Here is a 14,890-nt window from a genome sequence, read left to right on the forward strand (position 1 = left end):
CCCTAGAAGCCTCAGCACTGCCAGCCATCACCATGACTGAGCTTCTAGTTCTTCAGACAAAGAGTTATAGGTAGTAGCCCCAGCTACTTATTTATTTGTAGCACTACTTGGGAGGCCCCAATATACAGTGGTAGGGCACTTGCCTTGCAGATGGTTAACCTGGGTTTGGTCCCCAGCATCTCATATGGCACCCCTAGCCCTGACAGGTGTGATCCCTGTGTGCAGAGTCAGGATTTACCCCTGAAAATCTCTGGGTGTAAGCCCCTCCTCCAACAAAAAGAAAGAAAAATTATATTATTGTTATTATTATTATTATTTTTTTTTTGTCACACCCGGCAGTGCTCAGGGGTTACTCCTGGCTCTATGCTCAGAAATAGCTCCTGGCAGGCTTGGAGACCATATGGGATGATGCCAGGATTTGAACCACTGACCTTCTGCATGTCAGGCAAACGCTTTACCTCCATGCTATTTCTCCAGCCCCTATTTTTACTTCTAATATAAATCTGCTCGGAGTTAATTGATTTAATAAAGATTCTTTATAGAATTTACAGAACTCCATGACATATGTTTGTTTTAATCTTGGAGATATTCACATTAGATTTTATTTAGGTAACTATGAATTACATCATGCTGAAATGTTACTGCATAATTAGTTAAATTCACTTGTATTTAGAAATGGCATTCTTTTGAGTTCTATTTGAGTGCACGTCTAGCACATAGCTTGACTTTGTTTCAGACTTGGTTCCCTTTTAGGATTGGGGAATAGGAAAAGGAGAGTCTAGACACAATGAGAGAAAAGTAATTGATAGCTCTGTACAAGTGATGTATGTGTGAAGGCTTCAGTCATTCATTGCTCCTTAGCACCACAAAACAAAACAAAGCAAAAATATTTCTTTATGAGTTCCTGGTCTAAACATTTCTTAATATATTCATCAAATGTTAACTAAATTTATTTGTATTACTATTTGTATTATTTGCTTGGACTTAGCTTGAACCTGTTAAGCCAAATTACTTACTAAGCATGCCTTTTCTTCCCTGCAGCTTGTGCCCCAACTAGTTCGTATTCTTAAGAATCTCATCATGTCCGGATATTCTCCAGAACATGATGTTTCTGGGATCAGTGACCCCTTTTTGCAGGTGAGGTTTAAAGTTTTTGGATAAATGTTATACAAAGTTAATACCATTGGATAAATTTTCTTTCTTAAATTAGTATTTGTAGAACACTGGTAGTTAACTAAACTAGTTATTTAGTAAATGATTAGTTATAATTCTATTATGTTATTAGATGAATAACATAAAATTAAGGGTGATAGTTAAAATTGTGCTTATTAATCTAATAAAGCTTTATAGGTGATTGTATTTTTAGGTATGGAGTGAGGCATGGGGGTGTCTGAGAATATCATTTAGATACAGAAGTACGTATAACTTATCTAGTGATAATATTAAAAACAATTGTTTGATTTTTTTTAAACTGTTAATAATGTGATCCAAGACCCTTGTTGAAGCTATTTAAATTTTCGCAAAATAGGGGCCGGGCGGTGGCGCTGGAGGTAAGGTGCCTGCCTTGCCTGCGCTAACCTAGGACGGACCGCGGTTCGATCCCCCGGCGTCCCATATGGTCCCCCAAGAAGCCAGGAGCAACTTCTGAGCGTATAGCCAGGAGTAACCCCTGAGCCTCACAGGGTATGGCCCAAAAAAAAAACCCAAAAAAAAAAAAAAAAAAAAAAAAAAAAAAAAAAATTTTCGCAAAATAAAATTCCCTTGGTGGCAAACATAATTTCTGTTTAATTGGCATGTTTTGTTGATATGTCTCATATTTTTGCATCTTAGGTACGAATTTTGCGGTTACTAAGAATTTTAGGACGAAATGATGATGACTCAAGTGAAGCTATGAATGATATTTTAGCACAGGTGACTAGATCAAACTTCTATTCTTTAATGGTTCTATGAAGCAATTTTTGTGTCACCTCTTCGGTGGTTGTAATCAGAAAATGTTTTTTTATTACTTTTGGATATTTTGTGGAAGGTCACTTTATCCCTTATGTACCACTTTTTTTTATCTTTTCAGGTTGCCACTAATACAGAGACTAGTAAAAATGTAGGAAATGCTATTCTTTATGAAACGGTTTTGACTATAATGGACATTAAATCAGAGAGTGGACTGCGGGTAAGTCTTTTTTTAAATCTGTTCTTTCTACTAACATGTGACTTAAATAAAATGAATTTAAATCTAGTATATAGAATTGAACTTATTTGAAAAATGAATTTTTAGGAAAGAATGTTGCAGAGTGTCTAATTCTCTGATTTTGTGTTTGAAGTATCATTTCTTCCTGTTGAAATCTAATGTTGATGGCACAATTTGAAAGATCTTATAGTATAGTTAGAAGCACAGATACTGAGTGGCGGAAATATTTCAAAATAAGGCTTTACTGCAGCCAAGATTTCAGTTGTACTCCTTATTTCAGACTACACATGATATTTGAGATAATATCTTAAGTAGCTAGATATTTTAAAAATACAAAATAAACTCAAAGAAGTATAAAAAGGAATAAAGGGAAATTTGTAATTTGTACATGTCTCAGTTCTTAGTGGGAAGTACAGTTATTTTCTAATGTATGTTTTTCAAAGGTATTTTATTCAAATGTCTGTATGTGTATATTACCACTTTTTTTTTTTTTAACTTTTGGGTTATCCCAGAGGTGCTTAGGGAGTACTCTTCCTGGCTCTGCACTTAGGAGTTACTTCTGGTGGGGATCAGGGGACCATATAGGGTGCCAGGGTTTGCCCCAGTATATTATTCTCCTTTTTTGGGGTGGGGTGGGGGGTGGCACACCCTGTGATACTCAGGGCTTATTCCTAGCTTTACACTCAGGAATTACTCCTGGTGATGCTGAGGGACCATATGGGATGCTGAGAATTGAACCTGGATTGGCCACGTGCAAAGCAAGCACCTTCCTTGCTGTACTATCTCTCCAACCTATATTATTCTCCACTTAAAAAATTATTTTTATTTGAAATAATTTTAGAATGTAGGAAAGTTACAAAAGTACCTCAGAATTCAAACATCTATAGAACTTTTTTTGTTTTGTTTTAGGCCTCTCAGGTGCATTCATGGAGCGTCTGGGTTGCTCCCAGTGATCCTTGGCCAATCGGGCCAGAGGTTCAGTGTTGAGGCTCAAGGATGGGGTGCTGCTGGAGCCCTTTGTTGCTGGGGACCACCAGGCCACACCTGATGGAGCTCAGGTGTCTCCAGGCTTATAACCAGCAGTGCTCAGGAGGCCGTGTGGGCCTGGGATCAAATCCAGGTTGGGGCAAGCATGTGCCCTACTCCCTGTACTGTCTCCATGGCCCCTTTAGACTTTTTCTTCCCAAACTGAAAGGCCACACCTATCAAACGGACTCTTGCATATTATCCCTGTCCCCTAACTCAAGACAATCACCTATGACATTTTTTGTTCTTTTGGATTTTTTTGTTTGTTTTTTTGTTTTTGGGTCACTCCCAGCTGTGCTCAGGGACCACACCTGGCTCTACACTCAGCAAACGCCTTACCTCCATGCTATCTCTCTGGCCCCCAATATTTGCCCTTTTATAGCTGATAAAGTTCCTATATCATAATGTCTTCAAGGTTTGTCCATGTTAAAGCATCTATCAAAACTGATTTTTTTGTTTTCAGTGCTGGGAATTTAAACCCAGAACCCTCCTAATTATGAAGAGCATGAGCTTAACCATTGACCTTATAGCCCTACACCATAAACTTTATTTTTTTTATTAGGCAAAAAAAATTTTTTTTTGTTTCTTTTTTGTCTTTGTGCCACACCTGGCGATGCCCAGTGGTTACTCCTGGCTCTGTACTTCAGAAATCACTCCTGACAGGCTTGGGGGACCATATGGGATGCCAGGGATGGAACCTGGGTTGGCTGTATACAAGGCAAACAACCTACCCACTGTGTTATTGTTCTGACCTTAGAAAAATTTTTTATTCACTTTGATTTGCAAATTTGTTGGTAACAAAGTTTTAGGCATTCAGTATTTTAATTTCAAATCCACCCCTGCAAATTTATTTTTTTTATTAATTTTTTTTTAAAGCAAATTTATTCTTTTTATGAACGCTTTGCTGTGCAACTCTGCTCAAATTCCTTTATTTTCTTTCTCTCTTTTTTTTTTGTTTGTTTGTTTTTTTGGGCCACACCCATTTGCTCAGGGTTTACTCCTGGCTAAGCGCTCAGAAATCGCCCCTGCCCTTGGGGGACCATTTGGGACTCTGGGGGATCTAACTGCAGTCCTTCCTTGGGTAGCACTTGCAAGGCAGATACCTTACCACTAGCACATCCTCACCGGCCCCAAATTCCTTTATTTTCAATGCTGCTTAGGAATTGGATTAATAGCTCAGATGATAGGTGGGAGTCAGGAGTCAGGAGTCTTGGGGTTGGTAGCACTGCTATCTGGGCCTTCAAACCCTCTTAATTTTTTCCTTCATTTAAAAAAAAATGCTATATAATAATCAGTTTAATGAATGGCTGTGTCTTATTTGTTTGGCATATTTGCTGTGGACATTTAGGATTCCTTTGTCATTTGTGGTTTTAGTAGTTGTGCATTAGAATTTTATGTGTGCATACAAATTATGTACATTTTGTTATATAATTCCTGGAAAATGAGTTGCTGAAAGAGGTTTCATTTCTATTGAAATACTTATAATTATTGTCAGATTTCCCTTTCAAAAGTTGTTACAATATTATATTAACTATTAAACTCTAGAATAAAAAAATAGTCTTCCAGCTATTACTATGTAGATAAAATTTAGTTTTGAGTTTTTCTTTAGATATTCCCCCCCCCCCCAGCAATCTGAAAAGTGCCATCACATTTGAATAGCTTGTTATCAAAGTCTTAAGTTGTAATTCTTAAATAATCTAAACATTTAATTCCCTCATATTTGTAACATGCTATTTCTCTTTATTTAGGTCCTTGCCATAAACATACTGGGTCGTTTCTTATTAAACAATGACAAGAATATTAGGTATGTTTATTGAAAAGCTGTTTTATATTTTGGTGTTATTAAACTCAAAGGTTTTAAGAGGTATTTTGCTTAAGGTTACGTTCTATTGAGTGGTTTAGAATTTTTAATTTTAGCCTGGTGTTTTAAAATGTTTAAGTTAAAATATTTGTGTTTTTTTTTTTTTTTTTTTAATGATTTCCATGGTGTGGATGCTCTGTCAGCAATACTCATCCTAATGGACATGTGGTTCCTTACTCAGCCTGCCAGTTCTAGAGGATATCAGGGTCACCCAGATAGTACAAGAGGGCAATTAAGGTCATATCTGGTGGTGCTTAGTTGCCTTGAGGGCACTACCTGGTTGTTTTTTGGAGGCTATACTGTGCTTAGGTGGGAGTCATCAAAACAGGGATTTGTGCTCCGAGCCTTTGAACAAGATTCCTGGTCTCTGCTCTTTTTATTTCCCTTTAAGAAATGCTGTACCCATGGGGCCCGGAGAGATAGCACAGCGGTGTTTGCCTTGCAAGCAGCCGATCCAGGACCAAAGGTGGTTGGTTTGAATCCCAGTGTCCCATATGGTCCCCCGTGCCTGCCAGGAGCTATTCCTGAGCAGACAGCCAGGAGTAACCCCTGAGCACTGCCAGGTGTGGCCCAAAAACCAAAAAAAAAAAAAAAAAAAAAGAAATGCTGTACCTCACAGGCCAGAGAGATAGCACACTGGTAGGGCTTTTGCTAATTCAGGATCGACTGTGGTTCAAATACCGGCATCTCATATGGTCCTCCATGCCTGCCAGGAGTAATATCTGAGCACAGAGCCAGGAGTAACTCCTGAACTCTCCGGGTGTGACCCCTCCAAAAAAGCCTCCCCCACCCAAAAAAAAAAAAAAAAAAAAAAAGAGAGAGAGAGAAACTTAGGGTTTCATGCAGGTGAAACAAACATTCTGTTCCTGAGCTCTACCTTGCCCCCCAGTTCAGCCAGGGAGAGATGTTATAGGGCAAGAGCACCAGCTCAGACACTGTGGGTATGCTTTAAATGTGGGAGGCCCAGATTGCCAGGAGTGACCCCTAAGCACAGTATGAGAGAGCAAGAGAGAACAGAGAGAGGGTGGAGAGGGAGGGGGGGAGAGAGAATATTTCACTTTAATTCTCAGATTGAGAATGAGAGAACTGGGGAGTGTGTGTGTGAAAGAGAAAGAGAGAATATTTCATTTAAAATTTTTTCTGTAACTTTTCTTCATCTAGATATGTAGCTCTGACGTCTTTGTTGAAGACTGTGCAGACAGATCATAATGCAGTACAGAGACACAGAAGTACAATTGTGGACTGTCTAAAAGATTTGGATGTCTCAATAAAACGGTAACAGATTACTGATATATCCCTGCCCCTTCACTTGATCATGAGCAAATAGTTTTGAGAGTGATAATTTTTACTTTCTATGTAGTCAGTCATTTTTACAGATGAACTCTACCTACTAGTTCATTTTCAGAAAGGATGGCAGGGAGACATTCAGGTGAATCTAGGAGACCACTAGTAATGCTGAAGTGTACACTGAAATTATCCCTGGTTCTTTGGTAATTAAAACACATTCAGATAAGTTAGTAAAAGTTTACCCAGCAGAGGTACTGTGCTTTTTGTGTGTTGGAGGATGAAGTACGGAGTGATCCATCGGCTAAGTGTTTTATCACAATGCTGAAACTCAGCTTGCTGACAGCACACATTTTCTCACAGTACTTATGTCCCAGGGTACTAGAAGTAGCTGTTTTTTCTTAAAACAGTGTAAGAAAGTGTGACTATTAGGCAGAAAATATCATTTTCAAAAGACATCTATATTTTTTTATTCAATTGAGTAACTCTACTGGTAGCTGCCATATTGGCTTTGATGAACTCTTGGTTCAAAACACGTTCAGAACAAATAAGATGTTAAAATGACAGAAACCATTCGCTTAAATATTAGCATTCAGTTTCTTTTATTTGCAGAGAACAGTTACTTGACTAATAAATACCAATTTCTTTTTCTTTTCTTTTTTCTTTCTTTTTTTTTTTTTTTTTTTGTTTTTTTTTTTGTTTTTTGGGCCACACCCAGCATTGCTCAGGGGTTACTCCTGGCTGTCTGCTCAGGAATAGCTCCTGGCAGGCACGGGGGACCATATGGGACACCGGGATTCTAACCAACCACCTTTGGTCCTGGATTGGCTGCTTGCAAGGCAAACGCTGCTGTGCTATCTCTCCGGGCCCTTCTTTTTTTTTATTTTTAATCCCTTCATATGTTCTTTTTTATGGGATTTGCATTAAATCTATATAGTGCTTTGGGTAGGATGGTCATTTTGACAATGCTAATTCTTCTACTCCAAGAAAATTGAATATTTTTTCAGTTACTGGTATCTTCTTTTCTTTGGTAGTGACATAGTTTTTATTGCATATATTTTCATGTCCTTTGTTGATGTATTTGAACATAATTATAAATGGGTTGTCATTGTTACTTCCATTTCATTATTTGCATATAGAAATAGAACAAATATTATGTCATTTACAAGTAGCGAGAGTTTAACTTCTTCTTTCCAGTTGAATCACGTTGATTTTTTAAAATTTTCCTTATGCTATGGTGAGAATTTTAAAGCTATTTTGAGTAATAGAGGAGAAAGTAGACAGACATTCATTCTTGTATCTGATTGCAAAGGAATTTTTTTTTAAATCAATTTGTTTTGGGGCCCCACCTACTGGTACTCAGGACTTAATTCCTGGCTCCACACTCAGAGATCTCTTCTTTCAGAGCTCTGGGGATCAAAGTTCTAAGGATTGAACCTCAGTTGGCTACGTACAAGGCACACACCCTACCTGCTGTACTATCCTCCGAACCGTCAATAGTTTTATTTATTTTTTTTTTGCCGTTAAGTATGATGTTGGCTATATTTTGTCGTAAATGACTGTTAAAGTCCGATCCTTCTATCCCTAATTTTTTGATGGTTTATATCATGAATGGACGCTGAATCTTGTCAAAAGGTTTCTTCTACATTTGTTGATCATATGGTTTTATCTTCCCTTTTGTTAATAGCTTCTTGTGATAATTGATTTGTGTATATTAATCCATCATTACATCCCACTTGATCATGATATATGATCCTTTGATATATTGTTGAATGGGATTCACTGATAATTTGTTGATTAATTTGCATTGATCTTCATTAGTTATGTTAATGTATAGTTTTTAAGTAATATCTGTGTTTTTGGTTTTAGGGTAATTTTGACTTTATAGAAGCTGTTAGAATGAATTCAGGTTTCTAGGACACTTCTGAACTTCTGAACAGCCTTGTGTAGTAATTGGAGGAAGTTTTCTTTAAAGGTTTGGTAGAATTTGTAGGTGAATGCTTGGCTTTTGTCGCTGGGGAATCTTGAAGTTACTATTACTATTTTCTTACTTGTAACTAGTCCAGGTTTTCCACTTTCTCCTAATTCAGTTTTGGGGGATTGTATGACTGTGAGAATTTATCTGTTTCTCGACTGCTTAGTGACAGAGTTGTTCAAAGTTGTAACCTTTTAGACTCATTTGTATTTCTAAGGTATTGGTTGTAATATCTCCCCTTTCATCTCTGGTCCAAATTTTTTAATATGGTTTATTTCTCTTTCATGAAGAGGAAAATTAGAAAACTTTTTTTGTTTTTGGGCCACACCTGGCAGCGCTCAGGGGTTACTCCTGGCTCTAAGCTCAGAAATTGCCCAGACAGGCTGGGGGGGACACCATATGGGATGCTGGGATTCAAACCACCGTCCTTCTGCATGCAAGGCAAACACCCTACTTTCATTCTATTTCTCTAGCCCCAAAAACTAGATAATTTAACTAGAGTTAAAGATTTGTCAGTTTAGTAGTATGTATGGGCGAGTTTAGTTTAGTTTATGGAGAAGAACTAGCTCCCGGTTTCTCTTTCACTGTTATTTTCTTGATTTCTGCATCATTAATTTCTGCCCTTATTTTAATTATTTCCTGAGTGCAAAAATAGGAGTAACCCTGAACATTTGTGGGCGTGGTTCAAAACAAAAATTGTGCTTTCCTCAACTTTTTATGATGTATTTCTATCTTCATGGCATTATGGCTCAAAATACTTAGTTGTTTATGGTTTTAGGAATATATGCCTGATAGTACTCAGAGCTTTCTCTCTTTTTTTGTTTGTTTGGGTTTTTTTTGTTTGTTTGTTTTTGTTTTTGGGTCACACCCGGCAGCACTCAGAGGTCACTCCTGGCTCTATGCTCAGAAATCGCTCCTGGCAGGCTCGGGACCAATTAGGATGCCGGGATTCGAACCACCCTTCTTCTGCATTCGAGGCAAACTCTCTACCTACCTCCATGCTATCTCTCCAGCCCCAGAGCTTTCTCTTGACTCTACATATGCTTAGAGATCACTCTTGGCAGTGTTTAGGGACCATATGTGATGCTGAAAATCAAAGTAGGGTCATCTGGGTTCAAGGCAAGCATCTTACTGACTCTATTATTGCTTGGGCCTCCTGAAAAAAAATATTTAACAAAATTTCTATTTTTGTGACTCTTGAGATATCCAGATGATGTCCCAGCATGTCCTCTCTCCTGAAACATATTCCATGTGCACTGGAGAAGAATGTGTATTCAGCAGTTTTGGATGTAGAATCCTATATGTCTATTAGTCCCAGTGCTTCCAATTCCTCATTTAGAAGTCATTTCTTTATAAAAAATTTTTTTTTGTATTTTTGGTCCACATTTGCCAATGCTCAGGGCTTACTCCTGACTTTCTTGTGCAAGGGTTTCTTCATCATCATGTGTAATGCTGTCATCGAACTGGAGTTGACTACGTGCCATGCCATCACCTTACCCTCCCACTGTACTATCTCTTTCTGATTTAGCAACCTTTTTTTGCCCTCATAGTACATGTTCTTTTTTTTTAATGACCTTCATTTTTCTCCATTTCCCCTTCCTATATCCAGCTTTATTTAGATATAATTGATCTATATGATTGCTTAAGGTACACAGTGAGTAGTGTTATATAGTTACAGTGATAACTATATATATAGTTAACTATATATATCACTATAGTGAGTTATATAATGTGAAATGATTATCTTATTGTTAGTCAAAAGCTTCGCCACACCACATAATTTGTGTATATGTGTGGCTACAAGCATTTTAGGTCTATTCTCAGCAATTTTGAAGTACATAATGCAGTTTTATTAACTAATGAATATATTGTGCTACAATAATCTCTAACCAAATGATCTTCAGTGTGCATTTGTTTGATAGCCTGAGTTTGTGGTCTCTCACCAACAACTTAACATCTCTCTTTCCCCTCCTCCAGAAACTGGTATTACAGTATAATATTTCTGTTTCTGTGCAGTCAGCATTTTTGTTCTCATGGGAAAACTAATACAAATATGTGCTATTTGCCTTTTGTATGCTGGAATGCCCTCAGAATCTGTTTTCATTCTTATTTTCTGTAATTCATTTTGATTTAGATGTATACCATCTTTGGCTTTATCACTATTAAGGTATAACACAGATACATCATTGGCTAATTTAATTACCTCTCCTTTTGAATCCTTTTACTTTTTGGGTCCTACCTGGCAGTGTTCATGAAGTCCTGACTCTATATTCACTCTTGGCAGGCTCTGGCCCATACATAGTGTCAGCAATTGAACCAAGGTCAGCTGCATGCAAGGCAAATGCCCTACCAGCTGTACTGCCTCTGCAGCTTCTCTTTTTGAGCCTTTTTTCTTTTCTTTTCTTTCTTTTTTTTGGGGGGGGGGGGTTTTGTCTTTTAGGTCATACCTGGCAGCGCACAGGTTACTCCTAGCTCTACGCTCAGAAATCACTCCTGGCAGGCTCGGGGGACCATAAGGGATGCCGGGATTTGAACCACCATCCTGCTGCATCTAAAGCAAACCCCTTACCTCTGTACTATCTCTCCGGCCCCTTTTTGAGCCTTTTTAAGTTTTAGTTTGATAGTCTAGATTTTTTTTTTTTTTTTGGGGGGGGGCCACACCCTGTGACGCTCAGGGGTTACTCCTGGCTATGCGCTCAGAAGTTGCTCCTGGCTTCTTGGGGGACCATATGGGACGCCGGGGGATCGAACCGCGGTCCGTCCTAGGCTAGCGCAGGCAAGGCAGGCACCTTACCTCCAGCGCCACCGCCCGGCCCCGATAGTCTAGATTTTTAAATTCAAATTGTCTTTTTTGGTCATTAATAGTATTTCCTCTGATTTCTCTAGAAAAGCTTGAGGATTCAGAATATAACTGATACCTAATGTACCAGGATTGGGAATTATGCATATGTAGATAATAACACATCTACCAGTGGCTGATGTTCAGAGAGAATATACCTGGGTCTGTTTGTTAGTCTGTTTGTTATTTCTGTAAATATAATAACTCTTTATTTTTCTCTGCAAGGCGTGCAATGGAATTGAGTTTTGCCCTTGTAAATGGGAATAATATCCGAGGCATGATGAAGGAATTACTTTATTTTCTGGATTCATGTGAACCAGAATTTAAAGCAGACTGTGCATCTGGAATCTTTCTTGCTGCTGAAAAGTAAGATTGGATTTTTATCTTTGCAAAAAGGTGCTAGGTACTTTGAAAGCATGTTTAAAACATCGGGTTAGAGTTATGTATAAAAATGTTTAAAATGGGGGCCGGGTAGGTGGCGCTGGAGGTAAGGTGTCTGCCTTGCAAGCGCTAGCCAAGGAAGGACTGCAGTTCGATCCCCCGGCGTCCCATATGGTCCACCCAAGCCAGGGGCGATTTCTGAGCACATAGCCAGGAGTAACCCCTGAGCGTCAAACGGGTGTGGCCCAAAAACCAAAAAAAAAAAAAAAAAAAAAAAAAAAATGTTTAAAATGTAAGATTTATTTCAGCCCTCAGAAATGAGTTTTGGGCAAGTTATTATAGCTAGAATTTATACTAAGATTTCCTCCCTACTTTATAGAAAAAGATCTATAAAAATTCTCCATCTAAATCTGCTTTGCTGTTTTATTGTTTGCTTGTTTTATTGTGCCATACCCAACAATGATCGGGGCTTATTCCTGTCTCTGTGCTCAGGAATTACTTCTGGTGGGCTCAGGGGACCATAAAGGGTGCTGGAGATCAAACCTGGGTTGGCTGTATGCAAGGCAAGCACTTTTACCCACTGTACTATTGCTCTGACCCCATGATCCCATTTTATGAAGAAGAAATATTTTATCATTTAAATTGTCCACATAAAATTTATAGGAAATGGTATATAAAAATTTAGTAGTTCCAAAAAAAAAACAAACAATCGCTTCTTGGCCTTTTGGCTAAGATCAAGTGTAGTATCTGTTCTTATCAGTTTAATATCTGATACGTCCTCTATCCAAAAAAAACAAACAAAAAATTTGGGGGCCAGAGAGATAGCATGGAGGTAAGGTGTTCGCCTTGCATGCAGAAGGACGGTGGTTCAAATCCTGGCATCCCATATGGTCCCCCGAGCCTGCCAGGGACGATTTCTGAGCATAGAGCCAGGAGTGACTCCTGAGTGTTGCCGGGTATGACCCAAAACAAAACAAAACAAAAAATTTAGTAGTGTATTTTTTTCCCCTTGTGAATTTAAGGTAATTTCCCCCCATATCTGGGTATGGCATGGGTGAGGGAATAGTCTCTCTTTTCCTTTTGTCATCTTTCTACCCCTGAGTCTCATTTTTTAGTTCAGGTGAAACATCAAGGTTTAGCTCTTGTGTTATGTCAAAACATTTGAAATGAAGAACTTGGCTAAATTTGAAGGTGAAATGTATCTAAGTATAATCCTTAATCTAATAGACTAAAAATAGGATAGTATATAATGTCCTTGAGCCCAATTATTTTCTCATGGCTCCATTCTTTTCTCAGGTATGCACCTTCTAAACGGTGGCATATAGATACGATTATGCGTGTTTTGACAACGGTGAGTAAGTAGCCTTTTCTGTCTGCGTAGACTGCGTGCTAGTTATGTTGGTTAATAATATGTTGTTCTTATGAAGCTTACTTGCTTTCTGTGGGAAGGAAGAACCAGGGTTATGTGCTCTTCTGTCAGGCCAGGGGACACTATTACGAGGAAACTAAAGCAGTGTGGCGGAGGAGGATGAGAATGGAGCAGTGGGTCAAGTATTTTAGGCAGAGAATTGAAGTCATATCATTCAATGAAGGTAATATCTGAATGGAGAACTTGGTGGAATGAGAAGTCATGTAAATATGTGGGGGCAGAGTGTGCTAGTTAGCATGAATCAGTGCTACCGAATCCTTAGATCCTGGTCTGCTCTAAGAGCAACGGGAAAGCAAGCAAGCCAGCAGAGTGAGAGTCAGTGTAGCTGCTAATTACAAAGGATCTCCATGAGTTGGAATTTTGTTGTTCTTTTATCTAAAGCCATTGAAGGATTTTTCTAGTCATTAAATTTATTTTAGACATGAAATTATGATTTTCCTTTTTTTTGTTTTTGTTTTTGTTTTTGTTTTTGTTTTTGGGCCACACCCGCCGGTGCTCAGGGGTTACTCCTGGCTATCTGCTCAGGAATAGCTCCTGGCAGGCACAGGGGACCATATGGGATGCTGGGATTTGAACCAACCACCTTTGGTCCTGGGATGGCTGCTTGCAAGGCAAACGCCACTATGCTATCTCTCCGGCCCTGAAATTATGATTTTTCAAAAGTAAATCTTCAAGGGGACCAGAGCAGTGGCGCAAGCGGTAGGACGTTTGCCTTGCACATACTAACCCTGGCGTTGCATATGGTCCCCCAAGCCAGGAGAGATTTCTGAGCACCTAGCCATGAGTAACCCCTGAGCGTCACTGGGTGTGGCCCAAAAACCCCCCAAAGAAAGAAAAGAAAAGAAAAAAGTAAATCTTCAAATTTTTATAGCAGAGCTAAGATTTACTGGGACTAATTAATTTAGAAAAGAAATGATTGCTTAGCAGGCAGAGAGATAGCACAGTGGTAGGGCATTTACTTTGCATCCAGAAGGATGGTGGTTTGAATCCTGGTCTGTGGGGACGGGGTGCGATTCTTTTTTTTTTTTTTTTTTTTTTTTTGGTTTTTGGGCCACACCCGTTTGATGCTCAGGGGTTACTCCTGGCTATGTGCTCAGAAATCGCCCCAGGCTTGGGGGGACCATATGGGACGCCTGGGGATCGAACCGCGGTCCGTTCCTTGGCTAGCGCTTGTAAGGCAGACACCTTACCTCTAGCGCCACCTTCCCGGCCCCAAGGGGTGTGATTCTTTAGTGTAGAGCCAGGAGTAGCCCCTGTGGGCTGCCGGGTGTGTCACAAAAACAAAAACAAAAAAAGAAATGATTGCTTAGAAAGTAGTACAAATATGAGTGAGATACCATATTTCACTTAACACTTTTTAGTCAAACCCTTCCCTACACATGTGAGCAAGTGCTCTGTCACTTAGTCCATCACTCACTCATTACTTTTATTTTTGTTTGTCTAGTTGGGGTACCATAGGACCGAACTAGGCCTCCCACTTTAAAACCTTTGAGCTTCTTCCTGTCTACTTTATTCTAATTAAAATGCCCTTTATCCTCCTGTTCATGTACATAAATCTTCCCAGCTCCTGAAATAAAGTTAGTGATGAGCACAATTGTGTAGAATGGATGGTACATTGTGGTCTGGGCCTGGGGATCCAGCTTGAGGCCTTGTGCTTTTGGTTACTGAGTCCTGCACCCGGCCAGCCTAGGGAAGCTAAGTAGTTTGTATTGAAAGAGAGGGAAGGGAGGGAAGGAAGGAGAATGAGAATGAGAGTGAGAGAATGAACTCCACACTGATCATGACTCTTTTTTTTTTTTTTTTGGTTTTTGGGCCACACCCGTTTGATGCTCAGGGGTTACTCCTGGCTATGTGCTCAGAAATCGCCCCTGGCTTGGGGGGACCATATGGGACGCCGGGGGATCGAACCG

General features: G+C 39.2%; 1 protein-coding gene, 1 non-coding gene and 1 pseudogene across 2 annotated transcripts in view; all 3 read left to right on the forward strand.

Annotated features, from left to right (window-relative positions):
• Nucleotides 1-14,890, forward strand: part of AP1G1 (adaptor related protein complex 1 subunit gamma 1) — a 101,736-nt gene that overhangs the window by 67,898 nt on the left and 18,948 nt on the right. Inside the window, exons 8-14 of the mRNA XM_049786488.1 lie at nt 1,042-1,137; nt 1,831-1,911; nt 2,069-2,167; nt 4,960-5,015; nt 6,234-6,347; nt 11,396-11,536; nt 12,848-12,902. Of these exons, the coding sequence (XP_049642445.1) occupies nt 1,042-1,137; nt 1,831-1,911; nt 2,069-2,167; nt 4,960-5,015; nt 6,234-6,347; nt 11,396-11,536; nt 12,848-12,902 (642 nt within the window). The remainder of the gene's footprint in view (nt 1-1,041; nt 1,138-1,830; nt 1,912-2,068; nt 2,168-4,959; nt 5,016-6,233; nt 6,348-11,395; nt 11,537-12,847; nt 12,903-14,890) is intronic.
• LOC126028836 (small nucleolar RNA SNORD71) lies at nt 6,624-6,708 on the forward strand. Its single transcript, XR_007502535.1, has one exon. It is a non-coding gene; the product is annotated as a small nucleolar RNA SNORD71 (small nucleolar RNA).
• Nucleotides 12,260-12,359, forward strand: LOC126028911 (uncharacterized; annotated as a pseudogene).

The sequence above is a fragment of the Suncus etruscus genome, chromosome 14, assembly GCF_024139225.1.
Source record: "Suncus etruscus isolate mSunEtr1 chromosome 14, mSunEtr1.pri.cur, whole genome shotgun sequence".
Classification (NCBI taxonomy): domain Eukaryota; kingdom Metazoa; phylum Chordata; class Mammalia; order Eulipotyphla; family Soricidae; genus Suncus; species Suncus etruscus.